The sequence below is a fragment of the Staurois parvus genome, unplaced genomic scaffold (genome assembly GCF_062004578.1).
Source record: "Staurois parvus isolate SC_StPar_1 unplaced genomic scaffold, SC_StPar_1.0 ptg000544l, whole genome shotgun sequence".
In the NCBI taxonomy this organism is placed as follows: Eukaryota; Metazoa; Chordata; class Amphibia; order Anura; family Ranidae; genus Staurois; species Staurois parvus.
The window spans coordinates 9,526,248-9,545,964 of NW_028318340.1; the positions used below are offsets into that span (position 1 = coordinate 9,526,248).

General features: G+C 39.2%; 1 protein-coding gene across 3 annotated transcripts in view; it reads right to left on the reverse strand.

Moving 5' to 3' along the window:
• Positions 1-5,038: 5,038 nt before the first annotated feature.
• B3GLCT (beta 3-glucosyltransferase) overlaps positions 5,039-19,717 on the reverse strand; it is a 523,490-nt gene continuing 508,811 nt past the window's right edge. For all 3 annotated transcript variants that reach the window (XM_089690888.1, XM_089690889.1, XM_089690890.1), the window contains one exon: positions 5,039-12,581. In XM_089690888.1, coding sequence (XP_089547014.1) covers positions 12,420-12,581 — 162 coding nt within the window. In that variant the 3' untranslated portion in view covers positions 5,039-12,419. The remainder of the gene's footprint in view (positions 12,582-19,717) is intronic.

Genomic DNA, 19,717 nt, shown 5'->3' on the forward strand with positions numbered 1-19,717 from the left:
CCCCCCCCACCCTCTCCATCACGACCAACAATGCCACCATCAGTCCCACCCCGCAAGCCAAAGTCCTAGGTGTCACTCTACACTCAAACCTGTCCTTCCAACACCATGTCCAATCGTTGGCAAACTCATGCAGGCTCCACCTCCGCAACATCTCCAAAATACGTACGTTACTAACGCCAGACACTACTAAACAACTCATTCACTCCATCATTATTTCATGTCTGGACTACTGAAACTCCCTTCTCACCGGCCTACCTCATCACACTATCCCCGCTTCAGTCTATCCTGAACTCAGAGGCCAGACTCATTCACCTTACCAACCGCTCCTCTTCTGCCACCCCCCTCTGCCAATCCCTCCACTGGCTCCTGATTGCCCAAAGCATCAAATTCAAACTACTAACACTGACATACAAAGCCATTCACAACGCTGCCCCAAACTACCTCACCGACCTGATACCCAAATACCACCCAACCCGTAATCTTCGCTCCTCACAAGACCTCCGACTTTCTAGCTCCCTGATCTTCACCTCCCACGCCCGACTGCAGGACTTCCCCCATCCTCTGGAACTCACTACCCCAATTCATCAGACTGTCACCTACCCTCCTCACCTTTAGGTGCACCCTGAAAACCAATCTCTTCAGGAAAGCCTACCCCACCCTCACCTAACAGCCGATCTCCTCCACTCTTCCTACCACTCCATCCCCCACAGCCACTTCCTCCTGTACCACTTTCTCCTCCCCCCTAGATTGTAAGCTCAAATGAGCAGGGCCCTCAAACCCCTCGTGTATTGTTTTGTTACTGTATTCTCTCATGTTCTGTCCCCCACTATAATGTACAGCGCTGAGCAAATCTTTCTGGCGCTATACAAATACTGTATAACAATAATAATTATCCAATAATTTATTATTGACTTGTTATCTCTGGTTCTAGTTCATTTCAGATACACTTTAGGTTGCACTTCATATAGGAGCATTGTTTTAGGATTAGTACCATTCACTGGCCACTATAGGGATCTGTTATCTCTGGCTTTACTGTTATTTTTTATTAGTATCTTTTTATTTTTTCTCAATATCGATTTCCTTTTATGTGTCAGTTTTATTTATCCATTTCATGTGGTATTTATATTAATTTTTAGCATATATATTTATATATTCTGTTATTTATGTGGTTTATTTAGGATTGCTGGTTTTTGAACTTATATCACATATTTTACCTTCTTAATAAGGACCATCTGAATAATCTTTATTGATTCAGGATGAATTTTTACAATCATAGCCTATCGTTCTTCCATGTTTGCATTTTTTTTACATTAGCGTGGTTGGTCCATACTAAAATGACCGCTGCTATTGTGTATTAGCTTGCAATTTTTTTGGTCTAGAATTTGTGACACGTAATGTGTATATATCCTTCTATGAAGTAAACAAAAATGTCCACTGTTATTTTTAATAGTTTTTCATATCATTTTGCCTCTTAATGTGGATATACCTTTTCCCTACTAAGTGCATTGGTTGGACCACATCAAAATGGCCTCTGCTATTTCATTTGCATATCAATTATCATTGCTTATATAAGTCAACGTTTGTCACTCGTTTCCTATCCCTGAAGAAGCCACATGACTCATGGCATAACGCATAGGATGGAAGCTTTTGATGTCTTTTCTGGTGCATGCAGGAGCCGCCCTCTGTGTTCACCATTTTTCCCGTAAAATGCTTGTAATATGTTCTGTGAACCTTGTACTCTATGTGAGTGGCATTTTTAATAAATTTTTATGGTAATAAAGCCTTACTACACTACGAGGAGTTCCTTGTTCTTTATCTTTTGAGCACCTATCCATCAGAGTGGGGACATAAAGAATTATTCCTGAGAGTGCCTTGAGAGACCTGTGGAAGCAGAGGATCCAGTGGGATTCATATTGAGCGCATGTTGACCTATACTTTCTATGGGTCAGCTGTTAAGGTGAGCATGCATGCCTGTCGGTGGAGGAACACGATAGATTTGCACACCTGTTGAAGTCACTGGTGAATTACTTTAAATGTTGGAAGAAAAAGACTGTTTTGGACTGCATTCTGCACTTTAATAAGTGTTATCTATCATTCACAATTTACCTGTTTTTGGTATATATTCAGTAAAGCTGCTTTTTTTTTTTTTTTTTTTTATACAAACTTTTTGTGAATATCTAGTCCAGTTGAGCATTTACTTGATTCATCACATATTTATTCCACTGTGGGACTGATTGCTCAGCCGGGCATTTGTTTTACAATCATTTAATACTGTTGTTGATTTGTACACTTTGTTTCAGGTCAGCCAGGTGTTTATTACAGCTCAGCCCGGTACTTACTGCTATTGTGATCGTGTTTTTCTGATATACTTTTCACATATTTTACGGTTTTTGTTGTTTTTTTACACTTTATTCTTCAGCTCAGCTGTGTGTTTATTATAGGTTGGCCAGCTATTTATTGCTACTTGATTTTGGTTTATTTTTGATATATGTTTTACATATTATTTGGATTTAGTGGCTGAGTCAGGTTTTTTTTTTAATTTTCTATATACTTTGTTTCACAGATTTATAGTATTTTTTGGGTCAATGGGGGAGGGCAGCACAGTACTATTCTTGGGGAGTTTTATTGATGTGGGAACACATTTAGGTGCTTGCAGCAGGTTATCATTTACTGCAGCGCATGAGTATCCTTATTTTTAATATAGATATGTTTGTTTCCATTTATTTATAAAATACTACACTATATGAATTTCTTTTGGGTTTCCCATGTAATGAGTTAAAGACATTTGTGAAGCAAAGGAGAACAGAAGAAAAGACACACAGTTGATGATTTTTGACAGTTTATTGGACCCATTTGGCATAGTATATCTGGTAAGAGGCTTGGAAAGTCATCTGCAGGATAACACTCACCTTTTATGATTGTTCCTGAAACACTGGACATTCTCTAGAAATTCAGAATGCCAGGGGGAGTTGGTGGTCTGTTCAGCTGCTTGGGAGACTATGGGAGGCACATGTGCGCTGGTGGACTATTTAAATTTGGTCAGGATCAATGATGTCTTCAATGCTGAGAAGTACAGGTAGATACTTAATCATCATGCCATACTGTCAGGGAGGTGTGTGATTGTCTGTCTGGAATTACATGAAAAGACAGAAGGATTTGAGGTGGCCTACATTCACCTTTTATGATCCACAGAAGATATGTAGTTAGTTCTCCAAGATGTTTGGAACAACCTACCTGCCCAATTCCTTCAAAAACTGTATGCAAGTGTACCTAGAATAACTGAAGAATTGATGCCATTTTAAAGGCCAAGGGTGTCCACACAAAATATTTATTTTATTTGTATTTCTCGTTTGCTTTTTTACACATTTTTTTTCATTGAACAAAATAAACTAACACTTAGATTTTTTTAAAGCTTTCTGCATTTACATTTATTTTTTTTTTTTTCATACATGGCTAAAACTTTTGCGCAGCACTGTACTTCAAATCTGCCATGGGCAACACCTATACTTCTCCTTGCAACTGGTTTTACACATGTAACACAGAAATTATTTTGTACAGCCTATTGCGGTCATATAGTACCCTCCTGATCAAATGGTCAGGAGGGTACTGCATGACAGCACTAGACTGTGCAAAATAATTTCTGTTTTATGATTGCTTCATTGGATCAGATTGCTTTTGTCATTCACCGTAGTATCTCATTGGTTTCTAAAAACACCACTTGCTAGTGTTGCCCTCTTTTTATTTATATTTGTAAATTATGCTTTATGGCAGACATTTTGTCAGCTACTAACTCATTTCTTCTGTTAACAATTAATATATGTGTTGCCAGTATAGCTCGGAAGTAAGCAGGCTGTTCTCAGGGCTCAGGACACTGATCTCATCAGCCTGAAATGTATGGAATTTTTTTTTCAGTATCAGGAATCTGCAGGTAAACATCTTGAGTTCCATTTATTAGCACACAAACCATTTTTTGGCCATGTTGTTAATGGATTACACAATAGAAGAATATGCACAAATCCTCTGTAATGTACAAATATATCACAAAGGAGTGAAACTCTGTCATTGTGAAAGAAGGTTGTTTTGTAAAACTGCTCTATAAAAAAAAAAAGGATATATACACACTATATTGCCAGAAGTATTGGGACACCCCTCCAAATCATTGGATTCAGGTGTTCCAAACACCTCCATGGCCACAGGTGTATAAAATCAAGCACATATGCATGCAGACTGCTCCTACAAACATTTGTGAAAGAATGGGTCGCTCTCAGCTCAGTGAATTCAAGTGTGGTACCGTGATAGGTTGCCACCTGTGCAATAAGTCCATCTGTGAAATTTCTTTGCTACTAAGTATTCCACGGTTAACTGTTAGTGGTATGATAAAGTGGAAGCAACTGGGAACAGCAACTCAGCCACGTAAAATGACAGCATGGAGTCGGCTCAAGCTGAAGCACACAGAAGCCGCCAAATGTCTGCAGAGTCAATAGCTAAAGACTTCCAAACTTAATGTGGCCTTCAGATTAGCTTAACAATAGTGCATAGAGAACTTCATGGAATGGGTTTCCATGGCCGAGCAGCTGCATCCAAGCCTTACATCACCAAGTGCAATGCACAGCATAGGATGCAGTGGTGTAAAGCACACCACCAATGGACTTCAGAGCAGTGGAGATGTGTTCTCTGGAGTGACTAATCACGCTTCTCGGTCTGGCAATCTGATGGACGTGTCTGGGTTTGGCGGTTGCCAGGAGAATGGTACTTGCCTGACTGCATTGTGCCAAGTGTAAAGGTTGGTGGAGGGGGGTTATGGTGTGGGGCAGGCGTCCCAATACTTTGGCAATATAATATATATATTTATATTTGTTTTTTTCTTTCATATATGCATATAACCTTGACTGCGCTGCTGCATAACACATTGCGCTAACTCCCAAATCTTCCTCATGGCCGTCTCCCGCTGCACCTCTCCTTTCATTATTCCAATGGTCTTACATGCATACTTGCAAATTCTAATTAAAAATGCTATTAAGTCCCACACTAATACAGATTGTTTATGAAATAGATTTTTGGAAGTTTTTATTTTTAGTGTAATTACAAATACAGCAGCTTAGAACAAACAATAACAACAAGAAACAATATAATACGGAAATCGGTGAGTATGGTATAATTATAACATGTATGTAATTTAAGGCACTCTGTCTAATAGACACGTCTAGTAGATAGATTGCTTCTGGAAAAACAATCATAAAATAGATTAGAATAAATATGTTCTTACACTGTGGTCCCTGAGTGTGTTCTTTAGAAAGTCTGTATTATTAGCATGGATTGTGTAAAACAAATATTGCTTTTCTATGGTACATTAAGATTGTGCCTCTGTTAAAAGATATTAATCCAATAGCAATATAATTTTTAGAGGAGCATTACTAGAGCAAGTATGTGCAAAATTATGATTTTATGGATTAATATATGAATTTTTTTTTCTGCCTAATTTATGGATCACCAACTATTTTATGATATCTTCTCATTTCTGCTCTTTCATGTCCATAAACCAATGTTGCGTAGATTTCCAGGCCAAACTTAGCAGCATCAGCATGTGTCAATTAACCTGACAATACTGTTATGACCAGTGTGCATTCTTAAACCAGAATTTAACTTCTTACACCAACATTTTCCCTTTTGGTCCCCCCACCCCTTTTTTTTTTTAATTATAATTTGTACTTTTGAGTGTTTTTTATCCTCGCTGTCTCCTGGGATTGCCATGTCACAGATAACCCAGGAGGCAGTGTACAGTGCATGTGTACAAACACTGGACAAATAAAGTACCCATGGCAATGTTTGTGCCCATGAGCAAAAAACCTTAATGTAAATGCTCCGCTGGTCTCTGTCAGGTCTCAAACACCAGGAGGGGATGAATATGGTAGTGAAGTTCTGCTTTAATTTTTTAAACATTTTTGAGGACATAATGCTATTATTTGATGCATTGTTTTAACAAAACCTCTACTCTGTTTTTTTTATCAGTTCCTTTTTTTTTTCTTTCAATACAGTAATTGTATCTCAGAAGTATTAATCATATGACACTTCAAATGGGACTGTAGCCTGAAGGTGGAAGTGTTCATCTGCATGTTGAAAGTTGTTATTTTCTCAATGAAATCTCTAGCCTGCATGTGATCACTATGTCATATCTAACACTGATCACATGAACAAGAACCATTCTGAATGGTTACCAATCATCAGTGGAGACCTGAAGCCACAGAGCCGTGGTCCTCAAAGGTGGAACTTTTGTACTTCTCTGCTGTGGGACATTTATTTACATAGAATAAAAAACAAAGGAATAAATATAGAGTGCGTGTTTTAAAAAAAATGAAGTGACATTTGTATTACAGAAAAAGCATGCATAAAAAAAAGTGTAGCAAAAAATTATTTAAATGCAGCAAAAATATGTTTCAGAATTTGTGAGACCGTTAGGGCTCACAATGTTTAAGGATTAGTTCTGGCCTAAATATTGTGAATTAAAGGGGTTTTATATAAGCAATAATTAGCATGCAAGCGGAAGAACCTTTCTCCCATCAGCTCATCCCCCACAGTTATTACCTTTTGTTCCACTTGCCCCTCCCTATTAGAATGTAAGTTCCCTGGAGCAGGGCCCTTGTATTGAATGGTATTGTTAATGTATAGTCTCCCTTTATATTGCAAAAAGCTGCGCAAACTGTTGGTGCTATATAAATACTGTATAATAACATTAATATATCTTATTCAATCATTTAGTTGCAAAATGTTCTAATATATTTTATTTGCATTTCTATAAAAATTGTTGGCATAACTGTGAGCTGAGCCTAGAGTATGATGCTGATTTTACATTTATTTTCAGATATGTTCTTTCTACATCCATCTTCTTTCTAATATTCCTCAGGCATCCCATAAAACAGTGAAACAGAAGTCACACTGGCATTTTTTTTTTTTATTAGCTTCCAGAATTACGGATTTGATATCTCTGAGAACCTTGGGCAGAATTAGCTGCTGTGAACAGTAAGTTAGAAGTGCACCAATATTGTTTACAATGCCTTTTCCCGCTTCTGATATGTCTCTCTTATAGTCAGTTCAGTAATAAATTAAAGGGTTTTATTTATCAACACAATCTTGTTATGGCACTGGCAGAATCCTTCCAGAAAGTTCCAGAACTCCTACTCTCAGAAACCCTACCTGGACTTCCAATGGTACCTGCAAAATCAATGTCCGAACTTCCAGAATTCCTATCCTTGGAAGCCGTGCAAAAGACTTCCAGAATCCCCGGTGGGACTTTCAATGGTGTTCGCAGAATCCTTGCCAGGACTTCCAGAGTTCCCATAAATGATGCTGGGTGTGTCCTCTGACCAAAAGGGTGTTTAAGCTCCAGCCTTTGAAATGATTTTTGCAGTGTCTTGCCTACTGTCTGCCAATGACACCTGGCTGGACTTCCTTGCCTTTCCAAAACCTCTGGCCTGACCTGCCTACTATTTTTCTTGCCCGCAATCTCTACTTGGACCACACTGTAGCTGTTCTGATCCAGCTATTCCTTTGGTCTGGCAATTGTGAGGGCCATGACCTGGTGACAGTTTGCAGTAAATAAAACCAGGACCACTGGTGTTTCCCATCTACACTGTTTGAAGCTCTGGTGAAGACCAGCTGCTACTTAGGCTGGCAATACATGGATCAAAATTTGGCCAGTTCAGCAGGCACAACCAAATCTCGATCTATGTGTGGGCTAGCTGGATATACACAAGTCAAACTGTCTACCTTACTACTACTTTAAGAATGTATTGCTATGGCAGCAACAATTTGTTAAAGATTTACTGTCAGTTCTCAGATTAGGAAACTGGTGGTAATGAATATCAACTCTGAGTTGGAGTACAGAGCTATACCAGAAGTACCCAGAGCAGGTAGTGCCTTATCCTGGGACGTTTTCATGTATGTGTCCTGTGTGGACACTCAATACAGGCATTGACAGATTCTCTGACAGGTACATAAATCGGGTGCAAGCACCAACACTTTCGGTACTGCTCCCTGACAGATACCTAAGGCTCTGTTCACACTAGCGTTGAAAGCAGGCGTTTGAGGGGTGTTTTTAATGCTCCTCAAATGCCTATGAAAATGATACACATGGCAGCACACAGTGTTGTTCACACTGAAGCGTTAGCATTGTGTTATGTCAAAATGGAGTAAGGAGGAGTTAAAGCCTTTCAAGGCCTCATATTCAAGTCTATGGTGACGCTCCCCAAACACCTGGCAGGCGTTTATGAGGTGTTTGCGGGGCGTTAATACCATTAAGTCCATTATAGGCATTTGTGGTGTGGTTTTAGCGTTTGTAAAATGCCTCAAAACCAGACATAGGGCGTTTGGGGAACGTTCGGGAAGCGTTTTTAACACTTGTAAAATGCCTGTCTAACGCTATAGGGGTGTTTGGAAAGAGGTCAAATGAGAACAAGTCCTAAAGGGTGCCACTGACTTTCAACCAGTTTGTGGTTTGAGTTGGGCTTTAACCAATCTTCTTCAAAATAAAGGGTGATTAGTCTCCATAGGTCTCTAGACCTCAACATCAGCTATCCTGGTACCTTCACTAGTAAAAAGTCTTTAGGTGGGCACTTTTTCCTGGTGGCACAAGAAAATGCTCCTTTATGAAAACATATTATGGTTCGTATGAATTAGCCCTTGCTCTGCTGACAGATGGGGAATCTAGTTATACCAAGACAAAAAGACAATAGTGGAAGCAGCAATGTGACAAAATTACCAGCAGATCTTCACTGTTCTAGTTCTTCAAACCTGGTCTGCAAGTATATATAGAAAGGTACACACATATAGTCTTCATCACACTCCACCATAAACAAAAAAATAAACATTACATTTAAACATATTTACATTTTCAAATGAACAAACTGTTAATGTTTAAGAACGAAAAAAAATGAAGAAAAAGATAGGGATATATTTATAAAGTAGCCAACAATTGATTCTTTTTTTTTTTTTTATTGCCAGACACCTGCCAGAGGATTCACTATATTTAAAAAGTTTATCTTAAGGCTGGATTTTCTGACCAGATTGATTATCCTTTTTGCTGTGCATCTGGATTTCACATTCTTCAATAGGAAAAACAAATTATATTTGTCATATTTATAATATTCACAGGTTACTGGCCCTGATTGTTTTAAACATCTGACACTTTTGAATGATAAACTATTTTGTCAGTGATATACAATTGATTCTTATAAAAGGAAAGCTGAATTCCATTCATTTCAGTTCCAGTCTTTACACAGATTCACTATGCAGTCTATACATTGAAAATGTCCCTTCATACCCTGTATACAAATATAGAGGGTGAAGGAAACTCTACAATTGTACCACAAAATGAAGGCTAATTAGGTGCAATCCAGGTACAAGTATGTTCCTTGTTTAACTTCCTTTTTATAAATATGCCTCTTCAATCAAATTTGACATGGCTTTACCTGTAAATATGGTACATTGAAAAAAAAAAGTTTAATAATAGAAATGACAAACTAAAAAAATTAGAAAATATAGTTTTACTGCTAAAGATACTCATAAAATACTACAGGTAAGAAAATAATACATACTTTTAGCAGTAAAAGAAGTAGAAACTCAACATACTTGCTTCATTAAAAGTCATGTATCTAAGCAAAGTGATCTTTGGTTTCATTATTATACAGATATAACATTACATGACAAGCTTGGTAAAGCACGATAACAGCCTTAGGCCAATTTTAACATATAGGTGTTTATGAATGCTTATCAATTTCCAAAATATTGTGTTAATGGGGTAACTGTTTTCACCAACACGAATAAGCTTTTAAGCTTTCTGTTTAAAAATCATATAATGGCATGAGTCAAAAGGTGAAATATACATTTATCAGTGAAAATGCACTCACAGAAAACCAGCACTTGAACACTCTAAATGGATGTGTTTTCATCAGTGCAATCATGATAGTCTGCTACTGACATTGAATAAAATAAAAATTTAATAAAAAAAAAAAAAAAAACCCTAACAGTTCCCTACAACTTGTTGCACAGATCATGAGGACACACAGTTCCTTGCTATTTCATGTTTTTTTTCCATGTGCAAAAAGAGTAACTTAGTTGTTACTGCAGCCAGTTATGATCTGTTTTAGTACTTACAACACTGTAATGTTTAATAAAATGTAAGTATCATTTTAGGGAATTTGTTGTGGTAGAGAAACCTAGCAGAGACTACTGCTCTGACTTGTGGACTGCCTTCTAGACGCAGGGCAGTGCTATAACCTGCAGTTTGGGGTATAGTGCAAGCTATAATTACAAAAGAAAGAGGTCCTTTCAGATGATGACAAAATGAGTAAAAGTTGGCCAGCCAGCAGGGAAAACAAGTTCTGGTTTGTATCACTAAAGGGATCACACCAACAGGAAGAAGAAGGTCCTGGAGTTCCAGCATATAAAGCTTTACGTGAACCTCATTTAGAATACTGTTCCCAATTCTGAAGACCTCAAAAAAAAAAAAATAAACTATGAAAGAAAGAATCCAGAGAAGGACAACAACAAAGGTGTTAAGGGGGGGAACATATCAGGAGAAATTGCAGGAACATCATATGTACAACTTTGAGGAAAGAAGAAAAAGGGGGATATGATAAAAGCCCTTAGATGCATTACAGGTGTGAAAAAGGTATAAAGGATAAGTTCACCTTTTTGACAAAAATAATAAATGCACATTTTTTTGCAAGTACTATTTTTGTCCAAAGGAGCCTGGAAAGCATTGCACCAGCGATCCGTAGATCGCTGATGCCATGCAGGTCTCCTGCAGACCTGTCAGAATATCTGCTTGCTGTACGGGATGTACGGTCAAGCAGATATTCTGACAGGAATGTTCAATGAACTACCATGGAGCTCCACAGCACCGTAGTAGTTAATTGAAAACTACAAGCCCATGGTCCCTAAAGCTGTCGGGACTTGCAGTTCATTCATTCACGGAAGTCCGTGAATGAATGACGAGGCCATATGGGTGGAGCACGGCCACGCTGTTTTCACATTTGACAGATAGTTTGGGGAAAATGGGTGGAACCTAACATGTTCCAACATGAACTTATCCTTTAAGATGGCAGTTTTGTCAAAATAAAACTGAGATTAAGAACCTGGGGGCTTGACCTAAAACTAGCTAGAGAAAATTTTAGGAATGTTATTAAGTGTAGTGGATGTTTGGAACAGACTTCCAGCAGCGGTAGTGGTTCTGTGTTCCCGAGCTTGGAAAATATTTTTTGGATCATGGTTTATGTAACAGTAGACTTGATGGGCCACTAGGTCTTTTTCTACAGCCAGTTCTCTGACATGGAACAGTTTCAACTTTACAATCTGGAATTAAAATCTAGCTTGTGCGCAGTCCTCCTTTAGTGGTTACTGAGATATCTTTTTTTCAAAGAAACCCCTCAAATGTCCCTTGAAAATACTATACATGCTAACCATTTTCTTTTCCATAGTGAGATATTGGTTTCCACATCCATTTTTGCAGTCAGCTAATCAAGAACTAGCAAGGGACATATGTGGCTGTGATTCCAGTTACATTATACAGCAGTTGTAACTGGAACGGACAGTCACCTGCAGAAGCTGACTATTATCTCACTGTAAGAAGACCTCAGCTCAGCAGGTGTAAAGCAGGGATTTGGGAAGGCTTGTCATACATCTGTATTTACTGGTATAACAGTAAGAAGTCGTTAAACCTATAAACATCTTACAGAATATGTAATAACATTTTTGTGCAAACATTTCTACACATGTACATAATTTGAGACATGTGGCTTTTTTATTTACAATTACTCTATATGAAAGAGGAGGAAAGGAAATGTGGAGTTCTTATCTAAAGCATTCAATCAGCTTTCAGCTTTGTTTTTACTAGTGTAGCTTAGAAAATCTAACAATTACTGCTTATAGGTAATACTACCACTTTTGCCTTTCCTTGTTATCCTTCAAATTAACCCTATTCAGGCTTATAAAAAAACATTTTTTGAAGTAAGACATTTTCTTGAGTATCACAACCACAACAAGACTGCATGTATCATCCCACAAAAACAAATCAGAAGCAAGGCTGCTTTGGTTAAAAATAGCTTGTTTCCAATTGGTTCTTGCAGGGAACTACAGGCACCTTTTATGGTAGACACTTTGCTACATAGGAGAAATCAGCAATAACCATCTCACCAAGCATGGAAGCAGTCATTTTGTGTGGGCTTCCACAAACTGCACTCAGCATCCTGTCTTTCTCTGTCTAAAAGAAAAGTGTTGAACACTGATCGATCGCACAAAATGGCTGCTTACCACATGAGGAGGCCATAGGAAACCTATACCTTTCACAATTTCAACCACAGCTATATCTAATAAGAATTTGTGCAGCATCTCTTCAGAAGTCCATAGGAAGTGAACAAAGGAAATCAAAGATCTTCTCTCAAATATTTTTTTTCTTTCAAGTCTTGCCTCCTGTCGGGTGCCAGCCAGGTATTATATACTTTCACTGGGTCAATGTTCCAGTGCTTGTGAAAAGATATCGGAACTTGGTGTGAAAGGAAATCCTTTGAGTAATCAGCCGGTCTTGCCTGAAAGGGAATCAGAAAAATAATTAGGCAGGGTCATGTCTATGTGCTTGCAGTATGATTTCTAAGTAGCACAGAGGTATATGCGGCTTTATTAATATAAAATCTAAAAACTTCACACCAGGGCACACACTCCTCTACAGTGGAATTGTACACCAGCAAACAAAAAAGCCATTCGCCAGCTGGATATAACCTCTCCCACCCCCAACATGTGTCTCTTTATGAACTTCAAGAAATGGATTTTTACAGCAAGTACAATAAGCCCGTTTTCCTTCTCGTTCACGAATAGACACAGGATTTACTTAGGGCTTATTCACACATGAAGTCGGGGGGAGTAAAACCAGGAGGTTGAGCTGCGGTTTTATTACCCTGACCGCCCGCATGAACACTAAAGGTACAGCTGCTCACAGCTATGCACAAGACGTGCTTCACAGCCATGGCAAAACTTAGGCAGCACGTTGCTTTCTACTGGCGGTGCCACCTCTGAATCCAATTTATGCAGTTCTATGGGGCTGCGCCAGTACAACACTGCAACCACTGCACAGCAACACAATAGAACAGCGAGGAAATTGCTGTACTAACATAGCTTGTGTTAAGCTGGGCACACACTAAGAAAATTGGATGAAAAATTATATGCGAAGAACGATCGTAGATTTTCATATAGTGTGTACACAACTTTCAACATCTGATTCAAACTTTCAAATATTTGCAAAGGGACAAACGCCAAAATTTTTCTTGCATGTAAACAGAACAATTTTTTTTAATCTGTACTGTTTTTGTACAAGAAAAATCATATATAAAAGATTGCATGTGATCAGAAACAAACAATAATAATCTATGCTACAACTTTCCTACATCACCCCCCAAAAAAAGCCTTTTGCCATTCAAGAATTTTCATACAATTAGTACCATCTTCGGGATTGACTTGCTGTGAAACATTGAGGAAAATCGGACAATCATTTGTCTGATTATCTTATAATCTGTACCCAGCTTTAGTACAGCAATCTGTCATTTTTTTTTTCCTACAGCTTGCTGGGTTGAACGAAAAAAAAACAAAAAAACTTAGTGTGTACCAGGCTTTAAGTGACAGCAGGCACAGGTAGCTTGTATCAAGCTACCTACCTATGGCAAGGGAGCCTGTCATGCAAAATATTTTATTACAGCCATGTCTGAAAATCTGCAGAACAGTGTTTTAGGTCTTTTTTTGTTATTTTAACCTCTAATAGTATATACATCTCTTCTGTCAGTTATTCTCAGAGTGGATTAGATATTTTGTTCCCTAACCATATAGCTGTTTTTTCATATTCACCATTGCATATAGATATTCAAAAATAAATTGTCTTTTTTAAAACATTACATATTAACTAGATTATACAAAGTTTTGTTTTAAGTTTTTACCCAATTAACCACTTGCCCTGCAGATGATTTACCCCTCTGCCTGACCAGGCCATTTTTTGCTGCGTTACTTTATCTTTCAATATTTTTATTGAAAAATCGGTATACACAGAAATAGAAACATTGCCCATCTACCTGGTGGAGTGGGGTGAATAAACATATTCATAAAATATATAGGCACGTAAAAAAAACATTAGTCGATGATATTGTAAACAGGAAACACCATCCCCAAAAGGTAGCAAATGTTCCATCATTCAGTAAACATAGGCAGTTCCATTTACAGTAGATATTTACCAACAAGAAGAAAACCAAAAAAGAAGAAAAAGGATTAAAAATAGAAAAATTTAAAGAAAAGATCCAGGATAAGTCAGAAAAGAAGGGGGGAGAAGGGGAGAGAAGAAAAAAAAAGGGAAAAAGGGAGAGAGAGAGGGTCAGCGTAGTACTATTAAGTAATAGAGATATATCTGATCCATGGTTCCCATGTCACCTCAAATTTAGAAGTATCATTATTGACAATGCTCGTAAGTTTATCGTTTATCATTACCCAATTAAGTTTTTGTTTAACCCAGTCTAGCAGAATTAATGATTGTCTCCAACATCTAGCTATGGTAATACGTGCCGCCAGTAAGAGGTAAAGAATTAATTTAGTTGATTTTTTGGGAATGTCAGCGGGTAGCAAATGAAATAAAGCCACTTCCGGTGATCTACGAATATTAATTCCTGTTACCGAATAAATAAAGTTAAACATTCGGATCCAAAATCTATTCACTACCGGACATTTCCACCAGATATGGAGCATAGTGCCCTCTTGTCTGCAGTGTCGGAAGCAATTAGGTGATACTGATGGATACATTTTAGCAAGGCGTGTAGGAACTAGATACCAGCGAAGTAGTGTTTTGTAATTGCATTCGATAAGAGCAGTATTAATCAAAATTTTTGATAGAGTATGGACCGCATTCCGCCAAGTGTCCAAGTCCAGTGAGCTATTCAAATCCCTTTCCCATTGAGTCATATAAGATAATTTAGGTAGTGGATCAACAAGGGAAGCATAGATAATGGACAAACAACCCTTCATCATCCCAGTTGTCCCACAGGAGACCTCTAAAGGAGTGAGTGTGCAAGGTTCTACGAGTAATTTGAGTTTATTAGTGATAAAAGATAAAAGCTGATGGTAACGAAACAATTCACTGGAAGGCATCTGATACTTTGTCAGAAAGCACTGGAGAGAACGAGGACGAAGTCCATCCAGGAAATCTCCAATATGCAGTAAACCCTTATTCATCCACCATTGGAATACAGATGGTGATAAGCCAGGAATAAACTCGGGATTACAAAAAACTGGAGCTAATGGGGTATGTGGGGAGCAGAAAGGTTTGCAAGCCCACCATCCATCCCACACCGTTAACGAATAAGACAACGTAGGACATAGGATAGGAGGGCGCAAATCGACTGGGGAGCCACATGAGAGCACCAATAGCGTAAGCATAGCGAGATAAGGCCTCGATGTCAACCCATTGGGGGGCGTAACCCCTGGCGGTAGTGCAAGATAACTGTGCTATTTGAGCCGCCTGAAAATAGATAGAGAGATTAGGAAGTCCCAAACCACCATGCTTTTTTTTTTTTTTTTTTTTTTTTTTTTAGGGAAAATAGAGTTGACTTGTCAACCCTAGGATGTTTTCCTTTCCAGATGAATCTAGAGACTGCTGCTTGTAATAGTAACAGTTCCCGTTTGGGAACCATGATCGGTAATGTCCTAAAGTAGTACAATAGTCTTGGCAAAAAGGTCATCTTAATAGATCTAATTCTACCAATCCAGGATAGTGGAAGATTCTCCCAGTCTCGTAAGTCAGAGTTCATGAGGTGAATCCCCAAATACAGGAGAGAATGAGAGGCCCACTGGAAATCAAAATTGTCCTGGAGGTAATGAACCTCCGAGTCAGGTAAAGAGATATTTAAAGCAATTGTTTTAGAGGAATTAAGCGTAAGACCAGAGGCCTCAGAGAAACGATGAAACAGGTGGAGGAGACCAGGTAAAGACGTTCCAGGATTACATATATACATAAGGACATCATCAGCAAATAAGGCACTTTTATGGTCTCATTGACAGCAGTGGATGCCCGAGATAGTGGGATTAGAGTGGATGGCAATCGCAAGTGGTTCCATTGCCAAAGCAAATAGTAGTGGAGAAAGAGGGCATCCCTGTCTAGTACCTCCCTCTATCGAAAGGGAGAATGATTTGTATCCACGAATGGAGACTTGAGCTGAAGGGTTAGAATAAAGGGCCCATAGTAATGTCGTGAAACAAGGGCCAAACCTTAACCTACCCAACATCTGAAATAAGTATTCCCAAGATAAACTGTCAAATGCTTTATGAATATCTAGTGATGACAATAAGACTTCCCTCCATGAGGATTTGTCCTAATAGGATTGTACAGCTGACAGCAGGGCCAAAGTCCGACGAATTTGGTCCAATATTTGGTGACCGCTGATGAATCCTGACTGATCATCATGAATTTAAAGGGCCAAAAATTTGTTGAGGCATAAAGCCAGGATTTTAGTAAGAATCTTTAGATCACAATTAATTAATGAGATAGGTCGATAATTAGAGACTATAGTAGCATCCTTGTGGGGTTTGGGAATAACACTGATGAATGCCTTGTTTTCATCAGGAGGCACAAGTCCCCCATCCCGTAGATAATTAAAATAATGGGCCATATGTGGAATCAGGATATCGGGAAAAACTTTATAATAGTTAAGAGAAAGACCATCTGGTCCTGGGGATTTATGAGGGGCAAGAGTTTTCAAGCCACTCCGAATCTCCTTGCATGAAATAGGCCCTCCCATTGACTCCCTATGGGCCTCCTGAAGAGAGGGAAGAACAGAGCTCAAAAAGGTGTCAGGAGATGAAGAAACATCCCCCTGAGTTAAGCGATATAGGTCAGTGTAAAAAGGAGTTAACTTTTGGAGAATCTTACTGGGATCTTGAGCTAAAGCGCCGTTATTCAGTCTGAGTTTAGGGAGAGCCATTTGGGAGTGTCTAGGGGTCAACTTGCCTGGTCTATCCCTCCAAGTGAAGAATTTATGGTTAGACCATCGTAGCTGTTTCTCAGCAGTGGTAGTAAGACATAGATTAAGTTTCAATCGGGCTTGATTGAGTTTAATCAGCAGATCTGGACTGGGATTTCGCTTATGCTGGGCAACCAGGTCAGTATATATTTGAGTTTTAGTGGAGAGTAGGTAATTTCAGGCTTTTTTAAGTCATGAGGAGAGTTGAATAATAAACCCCCTAACCGAGGCCTTATGGGCTGCCCAATTAATAGCCGGGTTCGTATCCTCTGCTTTATTGAGTTCAAAGTACGTTTGTAGATGTGAGATGTCCTGACAATATGAGACGTTACCCAAAATAGATTCGTTAAGGCACCAGTAATAAGCAGTCTTACCAAGAGTCCAGGATGACGATGTTATAGAAATCGGGTCGTGGTCACACCAAGGCGTGGAGAGGATTTTAGCAGTGAGCAGTCTGCGGAGTGTGTATGAAGGAATATATGGTCGATGAGAGAATAACAATTATGAGCCCTAGAATAATCAGAAGTTGGGTTAGCTTCTCTCCAAGCATCAACTAAGTCATAACGATACAGTAGCTGGGAAACGTACGGCTCTGTCTGGAAGGGGGCTGAAGCATGGCGGTTTGGGAACGATACAAAATCTGATCCAATGCTAAATTAGAGTCACCAGCCAAAATAACATCGAATTCCGAGGCCATGGAGCTCAATAAAGATTGAAAAAATTCCATCTCATTGGTATTTGGAGTGTAGTAGATTAAAAAAGTGAGTAGGTGTCCTCCTAAATGACCTTTCACCAGAAGATATCGCCCCTCCCTATCCTGGATAATTTTAGATTCCGCAAATGACAGACGGCGAGACAAGCATAGAGCAACCCCCCATTTTTTCTCTGTAACATTAGCAAAATAACAGACAGGATAATCTTTATGAACAAATCGTGGGGTGAATGAAGGGGAAAAATGTGTCTCCTGCAGGGCAACAATGTCCGCCCCAAAAGAGTGGTATGAATTAAAGGCCTTTATACGTTTGGAGGGGGAATTGAGCCCCTGAACGTTGTGAGAAAGTAAACGGATAGCTCCGCTATTAGACCGCGGAGAAGACATAATTGACAATTAAGGAACTATGTAAGATGGGAACCATCTGCTCTCGCTAGCATAAGAATGGTCCAAAGAATCCAAATATACGGACGGCTGACCCTGGAAAAGGAAGAAAAAAGAAAAAGCAAAAGAATCCAAACAAACAAAAAAAAAAGAGAGGCGTAAAAAGAGACATTCGGAATATAAAAATCCTCATGTCGAGTAACCAATGGTAATATACATAATAACATAATATAAGCAATTCAAACAATATACAGGTAGTATCAGGGCTATAGCCCTGCAAAGGAATGGATCTACCCAGAGAGAACAATAACCAACAAGAACAATAACCCATTAATAACATTTCAAATAGCAATAAAGAAAAAATAACCGAGCCCTCTGATATTGTAATCAGCTGATGGATCTGATGTAACCTTATGGACCCCCCCTCACCCTCCCCCCCCCCAATCCTCTCACAGCACCCAAACAAGTGGTGGCCAATGTTGCCGAGGAACCACTGAGAAGCCACCACATCAAGAAATCACATAAGAAAACCCACAGAATGACATGTTAACCTCAAGAAGTCTTTCCGGGTGATTTCGGTGACTTAGTCTTCCTAGAATTCGGAGCAGTCCACAATGGTGAAAGCGGTGGAGGTCGAGAAGCCGATCTTGCTGGGGAATGGGATGTAGGACTATGGGAGATAATGCCCAGTTGTAGTAACAGTTTTTCGTCGTCCTGGAATGTAGAGAACCCATAATATTTTCCATTGAAACTGAGTTGTAGGCGAAAAGTGTAGGCCCACCGATACCGGATATCCTTCTGCAGTAAGTGGGAAGGTAGTGGCTTAAGAGATCGCCGTTTCTGGATAGTGGTCGGAGAGACATTAGCAAAAATTTGTATCTTATGTCCCGCAAACTCCAGATACGGAGTCTCCCTACTATACTTCATAACTGCTTCCTTGACCTGAAAAAAGTGTGGCTTTACGATGATATCCCTAGGAGGCCCACCTTGTCTAAGGGGGATCAATGTTCTATGGATACGATCAATTTCTGTATGAAGATAATCGATATCGGGTAATGCAGACCACATGAGGGTTTGTGCACAGCTAGTGAGCTCTTTAACTGATTCAGGGAGCCCTCGAATGTGGAAATTGTAGCGCCTAGCCCGATTTTCAAATCATCAATTTTAGAATAAGCTTCCTCCAAGCGATCTTGTAAGTTGGTAATCACATTAGAATTTTGTGATACACTATGGACTGTCGCATCAACTTTAGACTCGATACTGTCCAGGCGTTGGCCCAATTCCTGAAAATACTGTTTAAGGTCAGCCGCCAATTTTGTTGTAGCTCTATCCAGTTCGCGTTGCAGTAAATCTGCGAACCGAGCTATTAGGGTTGCATCACCTGAGTATTGTGGTTGATCCGGAAGGATTGCTGGTGAATAAGCAGGGCTGTCAGTTTCAGGTTCCAGGCCGCTATTCTGGCTAAAAAAGACGGCCGTCATCTCACTATCCAATGGGGAAGAGGCAAGAGAATCGCGGCCTAGTGAACAGGCCAAAGCCTGGGACTCAGGTAGTGCAGGACTGGAAGGTGACTGGGGGGATG